Source organism: Sturnira hondurensis, unplaced genomic scaffold, assembly GCF_014824575.4.
Source record: "Sturnira hondurensis isolate 20B ecotype Veracruz unplaced genomic scaffold, ASM1482457v3 Scaffold0014384, whole genome shotgun sequence".
NCBI classification, from domain to species: domain Eukaryota; kingdom Metazoa; phylum Chordata; class Mammalia; order Chiroptera; family Phyllostomidae; genus Sturnira; species Sturnira hondurensis.
The window spans coordinates 3057592-3073673 of NW_028087015.1; the positions used below are offsets into that span (position 1 = coordinate 3057592).

General features: G+C 36.7%; 1 protein-coding gene across 2 annotated transcripts in view; it reads left to right on the top strand.

Moving 5' to 3' along the window:
- CENPK (centromere protein K) overlaps positions 1–16082 on the top strand; it is a 41540-nt gene that overhangs the window by 13751 nt on the left and 11707 nt on the right. For both annotated transcript variants that reach the window (XM_037062865.1, XM_037062863.1), the window contains 2 exons: positions 4666–4738; positions 9372–9418. In XM_037062865.1, the coding sequence (XP_036918760.1) occupies positions 4666–4738; positions 9372–9418 (120 nt within the window). The remainder of the gene's footprint in view (positions 1–4665; positions 4739–9371; positions 9419–16082) is intronic.

A 16082-nucleotide genomic window follows, 5' to 3' on the forward strand; every position in this document is an offset into this window, starting at 1 on the left:
GACCAACCAGATCAGTAAGCTGGGTAGACAGAGAGAACCCTCAGCAAGGTGGCAGACCATGTGGGCGGGGCTGGCTGAATGAGAAACTGAGGCTCAGAGCTGACTGTGGACTACAGTGGTTGCCATGGTGGGTGAAGATACCAGTCTCACATGAGAGTCTGTTGGAAAGTGGGCTACAGCCTAACAGTCGAGCTGCATTGTTCCCTCTCTGGCCCCTCCCCTACAGACAGTGCCACAGCGCAGCAAGGAGGGTAGCCCTGCCCTGGCGACTACCTAAGGCCCCACCCCCTTATAACTTAACATGTGCACCGAGACAAAGAAATAGGGTCCAAATAAAAGAACAGAGCAAAACTCCAGAAAGAGAGCTAAGCAAAGAGGTGATAGCCAACCTATGTGATGGAGAATTTAAAGCTCTGGTAAACAAAATGCTCACAGAACTGATTGAGCTTGGTTGAAAAATGAAAGATACCCAAAGTGAAATAAAGCAAAATATTCAGGAAACCAACAGTGATAGGAAGGAAACCAGGACTCAAATTAATGATTTGGAACAAAAGGGAGAACTAACCACCCAACCGGAAAACTGAAGAAACGAATTTTTAAAAATGGAGAGAACCTTATGAACCTCTGGGACAACTTTACACGTTCCAATATTTGAATTATATGTGTGCCAGAAGAAGAAGAACAAGAGCAAGAAATTGAAATCTTATTTGAACAAATAATGAAAGAAAACTTCCCCAATCTGGTAGAGGAAATAGACTTCCAAGAAGCCCAGAGAGTCGCAAAGAAGTGGGACCCAAAGAGGAACACCCCAAAGCACATCACCATTAAGTTACCCAAGATTAAAGATAAAGAGAGAATCTTAAAAGCAGCAAGATGAAAGGTGGGAGTTACCTACAACGGAGTATCCATAAGACTCAGCTGATTTCTCAAAAGAAACCTTACAGGCAAGAAGGGTCTGGAAAGAAGTGTTCAAAGTCATGAAAGGCAAGCACCTACATCCAAGATTACTCTTGTCCAGCAAAGCTATCATTTAGAATGGAAGGGCAGATGAAGTGCTTCCCAGATAAGGTTGAGTTAAAGCAGTTCATCATCACGAAGGCCTTATTATAGGAAATGTTAAAGGGACTTATCTAAGAAATTGAAGAAGATCAGAAACTATGAACAGTAAAATGATAACAAACTCACAACTATCAACAAATGAACCAAAAAAAAGTCAAAAATCAAAAACTAAGCAAATAACTAGGACAGGAACAAAATCACAGAAATTTACATCACATGGAGGGTTTTCAGCAGGAAGTGGGAGGAAAGGAATGAGGAGGGGAGGTACAGGAAATTAGAAGCATAATTGGTAGGCATAAAATAGATAGGGAGAGGTCAAAAATGGTATAGGAAACAGAATTCAAAGAACTTATATGTACCACCCATGGACATGAACTAAGGAAGGTAATGCTGGAGGGTTGGGGGGTGCAAGGTGGAGGGGGGATGAGGAGGAAAATTGGGAAAACTATAACAGCATAATCAATGAAAAAAATACTTAAAAAAAGAATTTAAAATCTAACAAAGATGATAGTTCCAATGTAGGGGAAAGGGATGAATTAGTTAATAAATGATACTGATACAACTAGATATCTGTCTGGGAGAAAATGAAATCCAATTTCCGTATTTCATTACATAATCAAATTGTAGATGGATTGTTATAAAATTTTACAAGAAAAGCAAGGAGACTGCAGTCTAGTGACAAGGGAGAAATTCTTGGCTCTTAATAAAAATATGGAAATTATAAAAATACTTATATGTATTTGATCATATAAAAAGTTAAAAATGTTTTAGAAATAAAAATTCTAAGAACAAAGTCAAATATGCAAATGATTCCAATGAAAGTTCTCTAAAACTGACAGGAGCATGTCAAAAGATCATTGAAGGCACCCAGCTGGTATCATTTGAGCATCAAAAGGGCTAATGGCTTAAATTCACTATAATACTATGGAAAATTATAATCTATGAGGATAGTAATGCTCAATAAAAATGAGAATGCGAGAGAAAAAGAAGGGGAGAGAACTAATTTATCTTCTTTGGAAGTATGTGTTTTACCATATCTTTAATCTAAAGATTGGTGATAAAGAAGCCATCTTTTGTAAAAAGAACAAAATTTGTAGTCATTAATAAATATAGAGCTCTGTTGTACAAGGTAAAACTGCATAGTGTATTTGGCAACCATTAGTATATAAATTGTCATCTGTGTTTTCTTGGGAAATGTGTTCTTACAGTGTGGAAATTGAGACCTACTGAAACAGAATCAGTAGGGATTGGGCCTATTAATTTCCTTAATGATTTTCATGCATTGAGCCAAACCCTGGCTTTGAGGGTGGTACTTAGGTAGTTGTAAATAATCAGGATCTTGAGATAGTAATTACATAATGAATGCACAAAATGTCTTTTCCTGTCATGTCTTTTCTCCAGGATTACTCTCAGGTTTGGTGGTTCTCTAAGAGGGTTCACAGGGCTCATTATACAGTGAAGGTACTGGCTGAAGTTTATTACATTGAAAGGATGTAGAGTAAAGTCAGTAAAGGGGAAAAGACCATGGGCTGATGTCCAGAGGAAAAGAGGCACAAGCTTCAGAAGTGTGTTCCAGGGGAGTCACACAGACATGCTAATTTCCCCCAGTGATTTGTGGCACATGTGAAATTGTCTACCAAGGAACCTCATTAGAGACTCAATGCCTAAGGTTGTTCCTGGGTGCTAGTCACTTTGAGATCTCTCCCGAGCAGTTACAAAAATAGCTAACTCTCAGAGGGAAAGCGGGTGTACTACCCTAAGCCATATTCTTTGTACGGTTTAGGCATAGGGAGCCACTCTTATCAATTAGGTTGGAAGGAATGAATCATCTCACAGTCCAAACTCCCAGAGGCCCACCTTGCAAGCAGGCCTTTAAGGGTAATCTTAGGGCATGCTTTGTTAACTCTTTTCTATATATCTATTACACTTAAAAACTTCAATTTTTAAAACTCAATTTTTTTAAAGCAAGAAGTTAGATATTTTAAATGAGAAAATGGCGGGACTGCTCAAAGTTTTGACTTTAGAAATACTACTGTTATATTTTTGTTTTAGAAAGGGTTTAATTTTATAGCAAGATCAAAAATAATTTGAGTGTTTTAGCTGGCCTTTGGCAGCCTAAGTGCTGTGTTTCATGAATATAGTATGAACTGTATGAAATTGCTGGAGTTTATCATAAGTGAAAAAATGAATTATTTGGTAATTTTATATATTTTAACCTAATATATGAAGGAAATTAATAGAATTCTTTACCATCATGATAGTGTTGCCTAGTTTAGATAATGCTTTTTAAGAATTGTTATCATTTCCTAGTAATAATAATAATAAACATTTATAAATTACTTTCTAGTTAACAAAAAACTTTTTCAGATTCTTATTTAATTACCTATAAGAAAAGAATGTGAAACTTTCCTTTGGTAAAAAATTTAAATACCAACAAATGCATTTGTATATAATTATATAAAGTTTTCAAAGAGACTAGTTTTGTTGCTTTTTAACCTCTGACTATTGACCATTCAACAGGCAATGTTGTAATACAAAGCAGGGTGTTTGAATTACTTGCTCTGTATCATAAAAATCTGTTTAAAAAGACAATAGTTGGTGTTCTTTTAGTGTAAACATTATAGTAATAATCACTGCATTTTTGAAATGTGAATTTTTTTATGTTTGGCTACTAATAAGAATTATATAAAAGAAATTAAAAAAAGAAGTCCTGAAATTTAACTTTAAGCATGAATAGACTTTAATTTTGTGGTCTAATCAGGCAACAGATTTATTACACAGTTTTGTAATTATCAAAACTACAATGATTGCTACTACCTAATATCAGAAACATATTCATCCTAATTTTCTTTGGTTAAAGAGGTATACAAATTGAAAACTATTGTGTAGTAAAACTGCTTTTTATGTGTGGCTTGTAGAACCAGTCTTGTCTCTATATATGTATTTAAAGTTATTTTTTGCTACTCACCTAACAGTTGCAATTTTTCTGAAAGTGCATGGAGAGAGAAAAGAACAAATCTGTCTAAAAATGTTGGCAAGAAATAGCATTCTTTTTTTTAATCCTCACTCGAGGATATGTTTATTTGAGAGTGGGAGAGAGGGAGAGAGAGAGAAAGAGAAAGAAATGTGAGAGAGAGAAACATCAATCAGTTGCTTCCTGTGAAAGCTCTGACTGGCGATTGAACCTGCAACCTAGGTATGTGACCTGACTGGGGATCGAACCCACAACCTTTTGGTATACAGGATGGTGCTCCAACCAACTGAGTCACCCAGCCAAGGCTGCTTATTTTTTTAAATAAATATTAATTTAGGCAATAAATTTAATGTACTTAGGTTCATTTTTTTAGATTAAGTGGTGAAGTAGAAGTGATCATTTTTTAATACTATATCACTGGTATAACTGGCAATTTCTGAGCTGTACTTGGTATGATTTAAAGCAGAATTCTGTTTGGAGTGATCATTTTTTATAGTTTAGATAACTGTGTTAACTATTTATGTTAAGACCTTGTATTAAAGTATAAAAAATGTCTACATGTTCATCTATGAGTAGCTATGAATATTCTACAAGAAATGATTTTGTTTTATTCTCTTGTTCTTTTTTTATAGCTGTCATTATTAATTATGCAAATGAAGTATTTAACTGCTGAACTCAGTCAGTGGCAGAAAGAAACTCCTGAAAGTAAGATTCTTATTTTTAGGTTTATATTTTCATAAACAAACTAATAGTAAGTTAATTTAATGATCATAAGAAGAATTACAAGATCCATTTAGCCTTTTTTTAAAGATTTTATGTTTATTTTTAGAGAGAGGAAAGGAGGGAGAAAGAGAGGGAGAGAAACACTAATGTGTGGTTGCCTCTTGTGTGCCCCCAACTGGGACCTGACCCACAGCCCAAGCATGTGCCCTAGACTGGGAATTGAACCGGCAACCCGTTAGTTCACAAACCAGCACTCAATCCACTGAGCCACACCAGGAGAGCCCATTTAGCCTTCTTGAAACTGCCTAAATTGCATTGATATGAAGAATTCACCTTATTTTTCCTTCTTTATATACGTTATTTTGTGCTTATTTTACTATAGATGAACATATCTATCTCACATTTTAGTGATCTCAATTATGGAGGTATTATGGCCACATTTCATTCTTATAGACACTGTTTTATATACTCAGTAGAAACTGTAATTTCCTTCTTTTTTTTTTTTAGATTTTATTTATTTATTTTAGACAGGAAGGGAGGAAGAAAGAGAGCCAGAGAAACATCAATGTGTGGTTGCCTCTCACACACCCCCTACTGGGGGCCTAGCCTGGCCAGCAACCCAGGCATGTGCTCCGATTGAGAATCAAACAGGTGACCCTTTGGTTCACAGGGCAGCGCTCAGTCCACTGTGCCACACCAGCCAGGGCTATAATTTGCTTCTTAATGAGTGAAACTTACCTAGTGGAAAAGTATTTTAGAGACTGATTTACATACGGGAAATGCAGATTGTATATTGTCTTTTGACTTTTCAAGTTAAGGCCAACTATATGTTTGCCTTTAGTTGAGAAATAGAAGTTTGCTTTAAAATCTTGTTAAAACATCCAACTAGGAGATATCTTTTTATTATAAAAGCCTACATTTCTCTATGCTGTGTATGCTTGTGTATGGTATTCTGTATGTATTGCACCCTTTTTCTGTATACGTCTCCCTTCCCCTTCTTGCTAATTCTGTCTCCTTTAACTCCTTTTTTCTTCTTAGTCTCTTCTGTAAGCTTATCATTCTCTACCCCAGTTATTGAGAGTCTTCTCTTCATTCTCTTCCCAGACAACTTCATCTGCATTCTTGGTTGTAATTACTATATTCATGCCAAATGTCTACCATTGTTCCACATTCTCACCAGGACATAGTAGTCTTTTTAATTTTAGCACTTTTGATAGGCATATATACAATTGTGATTTTTAACTTGCATCTAACTATGTATTCTTTTGCCTTCTGAGCATTATATTGAGCATCTCAAAAGCTGCTCATACTCTGCTGTTAATATGTTGGTGTTCTCCAGAAGACTGTTCTCAGCTCTTACCACTTCTTATTCTAACTGCTCTTCCAGCAGTATATTTTCTGCTCCTGTTTTTATGTGTTATGTTGTATTAATGACATATATTAGGTTGGTAGGGCTGCCATCTCAAAGTACCACGGGCTGGGTTTTCTTGCATTTTGTTTTTAAGTAACGACTTTATTTCCTCACAGTTCTGGGGTCTAGAAGCCCAAGATCAAGGTGTTGTTTTCTTCTGAGGTCTCTCTTTTAGGGTTGCAGATTGCCACCTTTGACCAATGTCTTAACATGGCCACCTGTCTATATATCCTAATCTCTTTGTATATGACCTCATTTTAACCTAATTATCTTTTTTAGGACCCAATTCCAGATACAATCACACTTGAGGTGCTTGGGATTAGGACTTCAACATTTGACCTGGGAAGGGTAAAGGATAACACAATTTCCATCTAACAGTTTCTAAAATTAGATACCCAAACCAGATTTCACTGTAATGTCAAACTTATATATCTTTCTAGCTTCTAGATATCTTTTCCAAAATACTTTGTAGGTACTTTAGGTCCATGAGCTGGTCTTCATTCTCTGATCCATTGAATCGACTCTATTTGACCTGTCATAAATTTTAGTACTTCTGAATTCTTCCTCTTTTATATTTTACATATAGCCAGTTGTAAAATATTGAACCCTATTTCCACAGATTTACTTAAGGCCTTCATTCCTGATCCATTCGTTTATTATAACAGACTGTTTATTCCTCGATTTTTTTTGTTTTCTATTTTAGTTAATTGTGGAAATTTTCGAATTTAAAGGAAAGTTAAAGGTCTGACTTTATTCTTTTGCATGCGTATTATCTCGTTTTCCAATAGGATTTGCTGAGGAAACTCTCCCTTTCCTCATTATCATAGCGCCCTTCTCAAAACCCTTTTGCCCATACAGTGAGGATGGGCTGTTCAGCACTCTGTTCTGCTCATCCTGATGGTCTCTGTGTCTTCTCTGTGCTCGTAGCATGGTGTCGATTACTGCAGCTGTGTGGGTGGGAATCAGGACGTGTGAAACCTCCAACGTTGTTCTTTTTCGGGATTGTTTTGGCTATTTGAGATATTCCATGTGAGCTTCAGGATGGACTTTTCTATTTCTATAAAACAGTTCACTGGGATTTTGTAGGGATTATATTAAACCATTAAGTTGCTTTGGTTCGTATTGACATCCTAGCAATATTGTATCTCCCATTCCGTAAACATGGAATGTATTTCTATGTCTTGGTGTCCTTAATTTCTTTTGGCGACATTTTGTAGTTTTTAGTGCACAAGGTTTTTCCTTCATAGGTAAATTTATTCCCAAGTATTTTATTATTTTTCATGCTATGTATCAGGAAAGTTTTACATTTTTATTTATCTTATTATTATCAACCCTGACATATACACTTGGTACTGATAACACTGAACACACAGTCCACCCTGTTGATCAAATACACACCTTGCTTAGGGTTGCTAGTTTAATAGGTTGCCACACTGGAAGGATTTTAAAACTCTTTGTGCCCTGACTGGTATGGCCCAGTGGATGGGGCGTCATCCTGCAAACTGAAGGGTTCCCTTCAGTCAGGAACATGTCGGGACACATGCCTGGGTGGCAGGGCAGGTCCCCTGTTGGGGGCATGCAGGGAGGCACACATCTGTGTATCTCTCCCCCTCTCTCTCCCTACCTTCTCCAATCTGTAAAAATAGATAAACAAAATCTTTAATAAAATAAATCAAAAATCTTTATATTCTTAGAAACTGCCATGTTGTATTGGTTGAAATGATTGTTTGAACGAATATAGAAATGCTACTCTTGGCTATACTGACTAAGAGGGAGATTTTAAAACTTTATGTTCTTAGACTCATTGCATGCATTGAAATGATTTAGTATATCCGGTGGCTGCCTATGTCAGTCCTAATAGAGGGTCTATGAAACACGTATAGGAAACTCTTGACTATTTGGAAGGCCCTCTAGGATAACAGATAACTTAGAAATTTTCAGTAGCATAGCACTTGAGAAGTTTTAAATAGCACTGTATTAAGAAAGGTAATTTTTTTAAGTATAAAGGGTGAACTCTTCTAAGTATAAGGATTTAATTTTGCTAACAACTTAAATGAAATAATAGTTTATACTCATCAGACTGGTAAAAGTTTTAAACAAGTTTATAATATCATTTGCCATTTTTTATTCATTGCTCATACAATTAAAAAAAATAATCTGGGGGATGCACAAAAGGCAACCATACATTGATGTTTCTCTCCCTCTCTCCTTCCCCTCTAAAAATAAATAAATAAATAAATAAAATCTTTAAAAATAAATAATAATCTGGCAAACTATATTAAAATTCAAAGTACACTTTTGTGTGTGTGAAATTCCATATCTAGAAATCTGTCACACAGAAATGAAAACATAAATACAGAAAGACATAAGTAAAAGAGTGTTTTATTTTTTTATGGATAAAAACTAGGTACAAAATTAATGCTCAGTTAATAGCAAAATCACACAATATATTGTTATATTCACCCTGTGGAATATTGTGCAACAATTTATTTTTTTAACATTTTATTTAGTTACTTTTCTAGAGAGAAGGGAAGGGTGGGAGAAAGAAAGATAGAGAAACTTTAGTGTGGGAGAGGTACATAGTAGGTTGCCTCTCACACCCCCCCAACCGGGGACCTGGCCTGCTACACTGGCATGTGCCCTGACTGGAGCCAAACCCATGACATTTTAGTTCACAGACTGGCACTCCACCCATTGAGCCACACCAACCAGGGCTTGTGCAGCAATTTAAAATTATGAATTATGAATTTGATTTATACTAGAGAAATGGGGGTTTTGTTGAGTGAAAATAAGGTAAGAATAATATATATGATGTGATCCCATTCTTATAGAACCAGCAATGACAAAATTAATAACCCTTGCATGTATGCATATAGATATATATGTAAACATATATGTATATATGAGTAGGATCATAGGACTACAGAAGGAACACATTAGAGATTATTACTTTTGATTTTGAAGGATTAGGGGAATAATAAAGGCCCTAAGAAACAAAATGCATACCCTATTTGTATAAAATATATGTTGGTTATATATTGTATATAAAGTTGCTATGTAAAAATAATTTCATAAACTGTACATATTTCTGTTAACATTAAGTGGGAAGGGAAAGGGGTATCTGAGAAACCACAAAGTCAAATTCTTTATTTTTGACGAAGTTAATTTAGCATATGTGTAAGTTTGGTTTTTTTGTTTCTACAGTACTTCCACTGAATGAAGGATTTCTGGTATCATTAGGAAAAGAAGAGGTAAGTCATTTAATGAATTTGTAGAACCCCAAATAATTTATAACTGAGTGTTTTATGTAAGTTCATGGCATAAAAAGTAGGAGAAAACCACTTTAAAACCATATTAATTTTCTAATGTATTTTTAGTTGTGTTTTATTGAACTGAATATTTTAGGGCCTTTGATTTTTATAACTATTATTTTTTTTAAACTTATTTTTAGACAGGGGAAGAGAGGGAAAAAGGGAAAGAGAGAAACATCAATGTGTGGTTGCCTCTTGTGAGCCCCTAGTGAGGACTTGGCCTGCAGCCCAGACATGCGCCCTGACTGAATCAAACCAGGGACCCTTTGATTCACAGGCTGGCACTATCCACTGAGCAACACCAGCCAGGGCATTACTATATAATTTTTTAATGTTTAATTATAGTTGACATACAATATCATATTAGTTTCAGGTGTACAACCAGGTGACTAGACATTTGTATAACTTACAAAATTGTCACCCCAGTGAAGCTTGTACGCATTTGGCACCATACATAGTTATCACAATAGTATTGACTGCATTTCCTATGCTGTACTTTCCATCACTGTGGTTATTTTGTAATTACCAATTTGTGCTTCTTAATCCCTTTCCCTTTTCCACGCAGCCCCCGAACCTACCTCACATCTGGCAACTGAAAAAATACTCTTTATATCTATGAGTCTGTTTCTGTTTGCTTTGTCTATTTTCTTTAGATTCTGCATGTGAGTGAAATCATGTGTTATGTTATCTCTGACTTGTGATTTCACTCAGGTCTACACATGCTCTCACTAATGGGGGAATTTCTTTTTTTTTAGGGCCGACTAATACTCCATTGTATGTGTACCACCTCTTTATTCATTTTTCTATTGGTAGGCATTTAGGCTGTTTCCATGACTCGGCTGTTGTAAATAATGCTGCAATGAACATACGAATGCTTGCGTCTTTTCAAATTAGTGTTTTGTGTTTCTTTGGATAAATACACGTAATTTGAATTTCTAGATCCTTCTTTGTCTCTTGTTACAGCCTTTGTTTTAAAGTCTGTTTTGTCTGGTGTAAGTATTTCTATCCTAGTGTTCTTGTTGTTGTTCATATTCATGAAGTTTTTTTTTCCTATCTCTTAACTTTTCATCTTTGTATGTCCTTTGATCTGAAGTGAGTCTCATGCTTTCTTTCCATTCAGCCATCTTGTGTCTTGATTGGAGCCTGTAGTCCATTTGTATTTAAAGTGATTGTTGATAGATAAACATTTATTGCCATTTTATTTTTCATATTTTTTTCTTCTTAAAAAAGACCCCTTAACATTTCTTACAATATTGGTTAGGTGATAATGAACTTTTTTAGATTTTTCTTTTCAGGGAATCTCCTTATATGTCCCTCCATTTTAAATGATAGCCTTGCTCGATAGAATAATCTTGGTTCTAGGCCCTTGCTTTTCATCATTTTGAATATTTCATGCCACTCCATTCTGGCCTGCGAAATTTCTATTGAGAAATCAGTCTTATGGGGGGTCCCTTTGTAGGTAACTATCTGCTTTTCTCTTGATGCTTTTAAAATTCTCTTCTTGTCTTTAACCTTTGGCATTTGTATGATGCTGTATCTTAGTATGGCCTGTTTGGGTTCATGTCATTTAGGACTCTCCATGCTTCCTAGACTTGTCTGTCATTATTTTTTCAAATAGGTTTTCGATTCTTTGCTTTTTTTCTTCTCATTTCAGCATTTTCATGGTGTGGATATCAGTACACTTGATGTTTTCCCAGTGGCCCCTTAAATCATTTTTTGAATTCATTTTTCTTTTCTTGTTGTGATTGTGTGTTTTCTGCTACTTTATCTTCCAAATCACTGATTCGATCCTCTGCTTCATATAACCCACTGTTGATTCCTTCTTGTGTATTCTTCATTTCTGTTATTGCAGTCCTCATTTCTGACTAGTTCTTTATGTTTTCTCCTTTTTTATGTTTCTTATCACTTCACTGAAATTCTCATTGAGTTGATCTATTCTTCCCCTAAATTCGTTGAACATCCTTATAACCAGTATTTTGAACTCTGCATCTAGTAGATTACTTGAGGTCTCCATTTTGTTTAGCTCTTTTTCTTGAATTTTGTCCTGACCTTTCATTTGAGATTTGATTCTTTGTCTCCCTATTTTGGCTGCTTCTGTGTATTTCTATGTGTTAGGTAGACCTGCTATGTCTCCTGGGCGTGGCAGAGTGGCCTTGAGTAGGCACTGCGCTGTGGGACTCAGTGGAGTAGCCTCCCCTTCACCTGAGCAGGGCACTCCAGGCACACTCACCATTTGGACTATGTGCACCCTTCTGTTGTAGTTCAGCTTAAATTGCTATCTGCATATCAGTGGAATGGACTGACTGCCCCACCCCCCCCCACCCCCCGCCGGACTCCCGGCCAAGGGGCTGCAAGGACCAGCCATAACTACAGCAGGGAAGCTGCTGGTCAAGGGCCAACCCCATAGAGCAAGACTTGGGTTAGCAGGGCTTTGCCGTTCGCCAAATCTATCCCTTGAATTTGTTGATTATGGAGGAGGTTGGGTATTGCTCTGGCTTGGTCTAGAGCAGTGCACTCAGTGGGGCCTCCTGGGAGGTTTAGACCAAGGCAAGCTGCTTCCTGTGCCCTGCTCAGGGCCACCTGGCATGACTTACAAAGCAATCTGCAGATGAGTGAGTGCCACTTGTGCTGTGCTGAGAGGGGCCCAGGACAGGCTAAGCTGAGAACTGAGGTTGGCTGTGGCTGGTGCCAGGCTTAGGGCTGCTTGTTAGGGGTTTATGGAGAGACTTTAGGAGAGTCAGCGTAGTGAGCCTAGAGAGGCTGCTTGTATGGAAGTGCCATGGGAAGCAGCTTGGGTGGATCCAAAAGTTTGGTAGGGTAGGGTCACAGGGAATCACATGGGCAGGGTGCACAGTTTTAACCAGGGTGATGGAATCTCAGATATGTACTGCTGGAATTAATGCCACTTGATCAAGATGTGTTATTTTGTAATACATTGTTCTATTCAATTTGCTAGTATTCTGTTTAGGATTTTTGCATCTGTATTCATCAGAGATATTGGTCTGTGTGTGTGTGTGTGTGTGTGTGTGTGTGTGTGTGTGAGAGAGAGAGAGAGAGAGTTCCTTGCCAGATTTTGGTATCGGTTTTGTTGGCCTCATAAAATGTGTCAGGAATTATTTCTCCTTTTTCAGTTTTTTTGGAATTGTTTGAGAAGGATAGATATTAAATCTTCTTTGAATGTTTGTTAGAATTTACTTGAGAAGTCATCTGGTCCTGGACTTTTACTTCTTGAGAGGTTTTTAATGGTTGTTTAATTTCCTGTTGATCAGTGACTTTTGATTTTCCAGTTCTTCATGATTCGGTCTAGGTGGGTTATGTGTTCCTAGGAACTTATCCATTCCTTCTAGGAATTTGGTGACATACAGGCTTTCATAATACTCTGGTAGGATCCTTTGTATTTATGTGATGTCTGTGGTCATTTCTCTTTCATTTCTGATTTTGTTTATTTGCATCTTTTCTTTCTTTTTTCTTAGTCTAGTGAGAGGTTTGTCAAGTTTATTAATTTTTTCAGTGAACCAACTCTGTTGTGTTAATTTCATTTAATTCTATTCTAATTTTTATTTTTTCTTTCTGCTGACTTTGGGCTGCTTTTGTTCTTTTTCTAGTCTTTTAAGGTGTAATGTTAGGTTATATACTTGGGATTTTTCTAGTTTCTTAAGATAGGCAGGTAATTATATAAACTTCCCTCTTATTATTGCCTCCACTGCATCCCAAAAGTTTTAATATGTTGTATTGTCACTCTCATATGTCTCTTTTTTTTTTTTTTTTAAGATTTTATTTATTTACCTTTAGAGGGGAAAGGAGAGGGGGAGAGAAACATCGATGTATGGTTGCCTTTGGTGTGTCCCCTGCTGGGAGTTGGCCTGCAGGGAACCGGCCTGCAACCCAGGCATGTGCCCTGACTGGGAACCGAACCGCAATCCTCTGGTTCGCAGGCCTGTGCTCAATCCACTGAGCTACACCAGCCAGGGCTCTCATATGTCTCTTTTGATTTCACCTTTTATTTCTTTTTTTGACCCAGTCATTTTTTAGTAGCATGTATAATCTCCACATATTTGGGGGGTGAGGGGTTCCACTTCCTTCTGGAATTGATTTCTAATTTCAAAGCATTGGAGTTGGAGAATATGCTTGTGTGATACCATTCTTAAGTTTGTTGAGACTTATTGTGTGTTCCTACATATGGTCTATCTGTGAGAATGTTCTGTGTGCACTAGAGAAGAATGTATAATCTGGTGTTCTGGGATGAAGGGTTCTGCAAATGTCAATTATGTACCTTTTCTGTTTGGATGGTCTTTATAAAGCTGTCAGTGGCGTATGTAGATCCCCCTGCTATGATTGTGTTTTGTTTTGTTTTGTTTTTCAGCTTCTCCCTTTTGTTCTGTTAGTAGTTGCTTTATATATTTCAGTACTCCCTGACTGGGTGCATATATATTGAGAAATGTTATGTCTTCTTGATGTACTGTCTCCTGTATCATTTTTAAAACGTCCATCCTCATCTCCTTTCCTTTCTTATATTGAAATCTGTTTTGTCAGAAGTGTGGCTATGCCTGCTTTTCTGTTGATGCCATTTGCTTGGAGAATCATTTTACACCCTTTCACTTTGAGTCTAACTTTGTCTTTGCAACTCAGGTATGTCTCCTGAAGACAACATATGGTTGGCTTTTGCTTTTTAATTCAATCTGCCACTCTCTGCCTTTTTATTGGTGAATTCAGTTCATTAACATTCAGGGTAATTATTGGTTCATAAGAATTTTCTGTAGTCATTTTTCTGGTTCTTTTCCTTTGTGTTTCTGTCATTTTTTATTTGGTGGTATCCATACTTCCTCTGTTTCCTCTTTTTTTAAAACTGTATGTCTTGATATGGGTTTTTTTGTGTATGGTTACCACTAGGCTTGAAAGAAAGTTTCATATATATAGTAGTCCTTTTTCTTCTGTATGCATCTAATCTTCATCCCTCTTTGCAAATTCAGACCTTTACCTACACCCCTTTTATGTTTTTTTGTTGCAAATCATCCCTATTTATGCTGTGAGTTTATTTCTGAATTTCAGCTGTTGTCTTCTCCCTGCCCCGCCTCCCCTTTTTTAAAGATTTTATTTATTTTCAGCCTTGGCTGGTGCGGCTCAGTGGATTGATCACTGTCCTGCAGACAGAAAGGACCCTGGTTCAGTTCCCAGGCAGCACATATGCCTGAGTTGTGGGATCTGTGATTAATGTTTCTCTCCCTCTCTTTCTCCCTTCCTTCCCGTCTCTCTAAATAAATAAATGAAATCTTTAAAAAAAAAAGATTATTTATTTATTTAGAGAGACGGGGAAAGAAGGGAGAAAGAGAGGGAGAGAAACATCAGTGTGTGAGAGAAACACTGATTGGTTTACTCCTCCATGCCCACAACTGGGGACCGGGCCTGCAACCCAGGCATATGCATGTGTCCTGACCCGGAGTCGAACCAGTGACCTTCTGGTTTGTAGGCCGGCACATAATTTAATGAGACACACCAGCCAGAGCAGTCTCTTTCCTCTTTTTAAAATATTATTACCTCCTTTAACCTGTATATGATACTTATGTGTATAGTACCCTATTCTAAAAAAGGACTGTAGTATTTTGCCTCTGTCTGCCTATTTGTGATCTTACTTGTAGCTTTGTGACCTATCATTCTTTGTTTCAGGTAGAATAACAACCCCCTTGAGTATTTCTACATGTAGGTCTTATGGCAGTAAATTCCTTCAGCTTCTGTGTATCTAGGAAAGCCTTTTTCTCCTTCATATCTAAAGGATAAATTTGCTGGATTTATTATTCTTGGCTGGTGATTTCTCTCTTTCAGAAGTTTGAATATTTGGTTCCATTCTCTCGTAGCTTGTAGGGTTTCAGCTGAGAAATCTGTTGATAATCTAATGGATTTTCCTTAACAGGTTGCTGCCTTATTTTCTCTGACTATCTTGACAGTTTTTTCTTTGTCGTTAATTTTTGACAGTTTAATGCAATGTGCTTTGGAAAAGGCCTTTTTGGATTGAGATAATTCTGTGTTCTCTTTGCTTCTTGGATTTGAGCATCTAGCTCTTCCCATAAGTTTGGGAAGTTGTTGTCAACTGTTTGTTGAATAGGCTGTCTGTTCCCTTTTCCCTTTCTTCTCCTTCTGATATGCCTGTTATTCTTGTATTGCTCTTTCCCATGGAGTCAGATAGTTCTTACAGAGTAGTGTTATTTTTGTTTTTTGTGCTCAAGTCTCTCCCTTCTCTCGTCTGTGTCATTTCTCTTTTCAGTATCACTAATTATTTTCTCCATCTTGTCAGCTCTGTTTCCTAAGCTCACTAGTTCACTCCATAATGTCTTTAATTGAGTTCTTCATCTCCAGAATTTCTATTTGGTTCTTTTTTAAAGTTTTGTTTAAAGTACTCATTTTGTAAAGTACTCATTTTGTTTATTGATTTTATTTCTGAGTTTATTAAACTATCTGTGTTTTCTTCTAATTCATTGAGTTTTTCAGAACTGCTGTCTTGAATTTCCTTGTTTTTTAAATTATATAGTTCCATGCCTTTCATTTTTTTCTTTCAATTTTCACCTGAGGAAGTTTTTTATTGGCTTTAGAGAGGGAGAAGAAGGGAGAG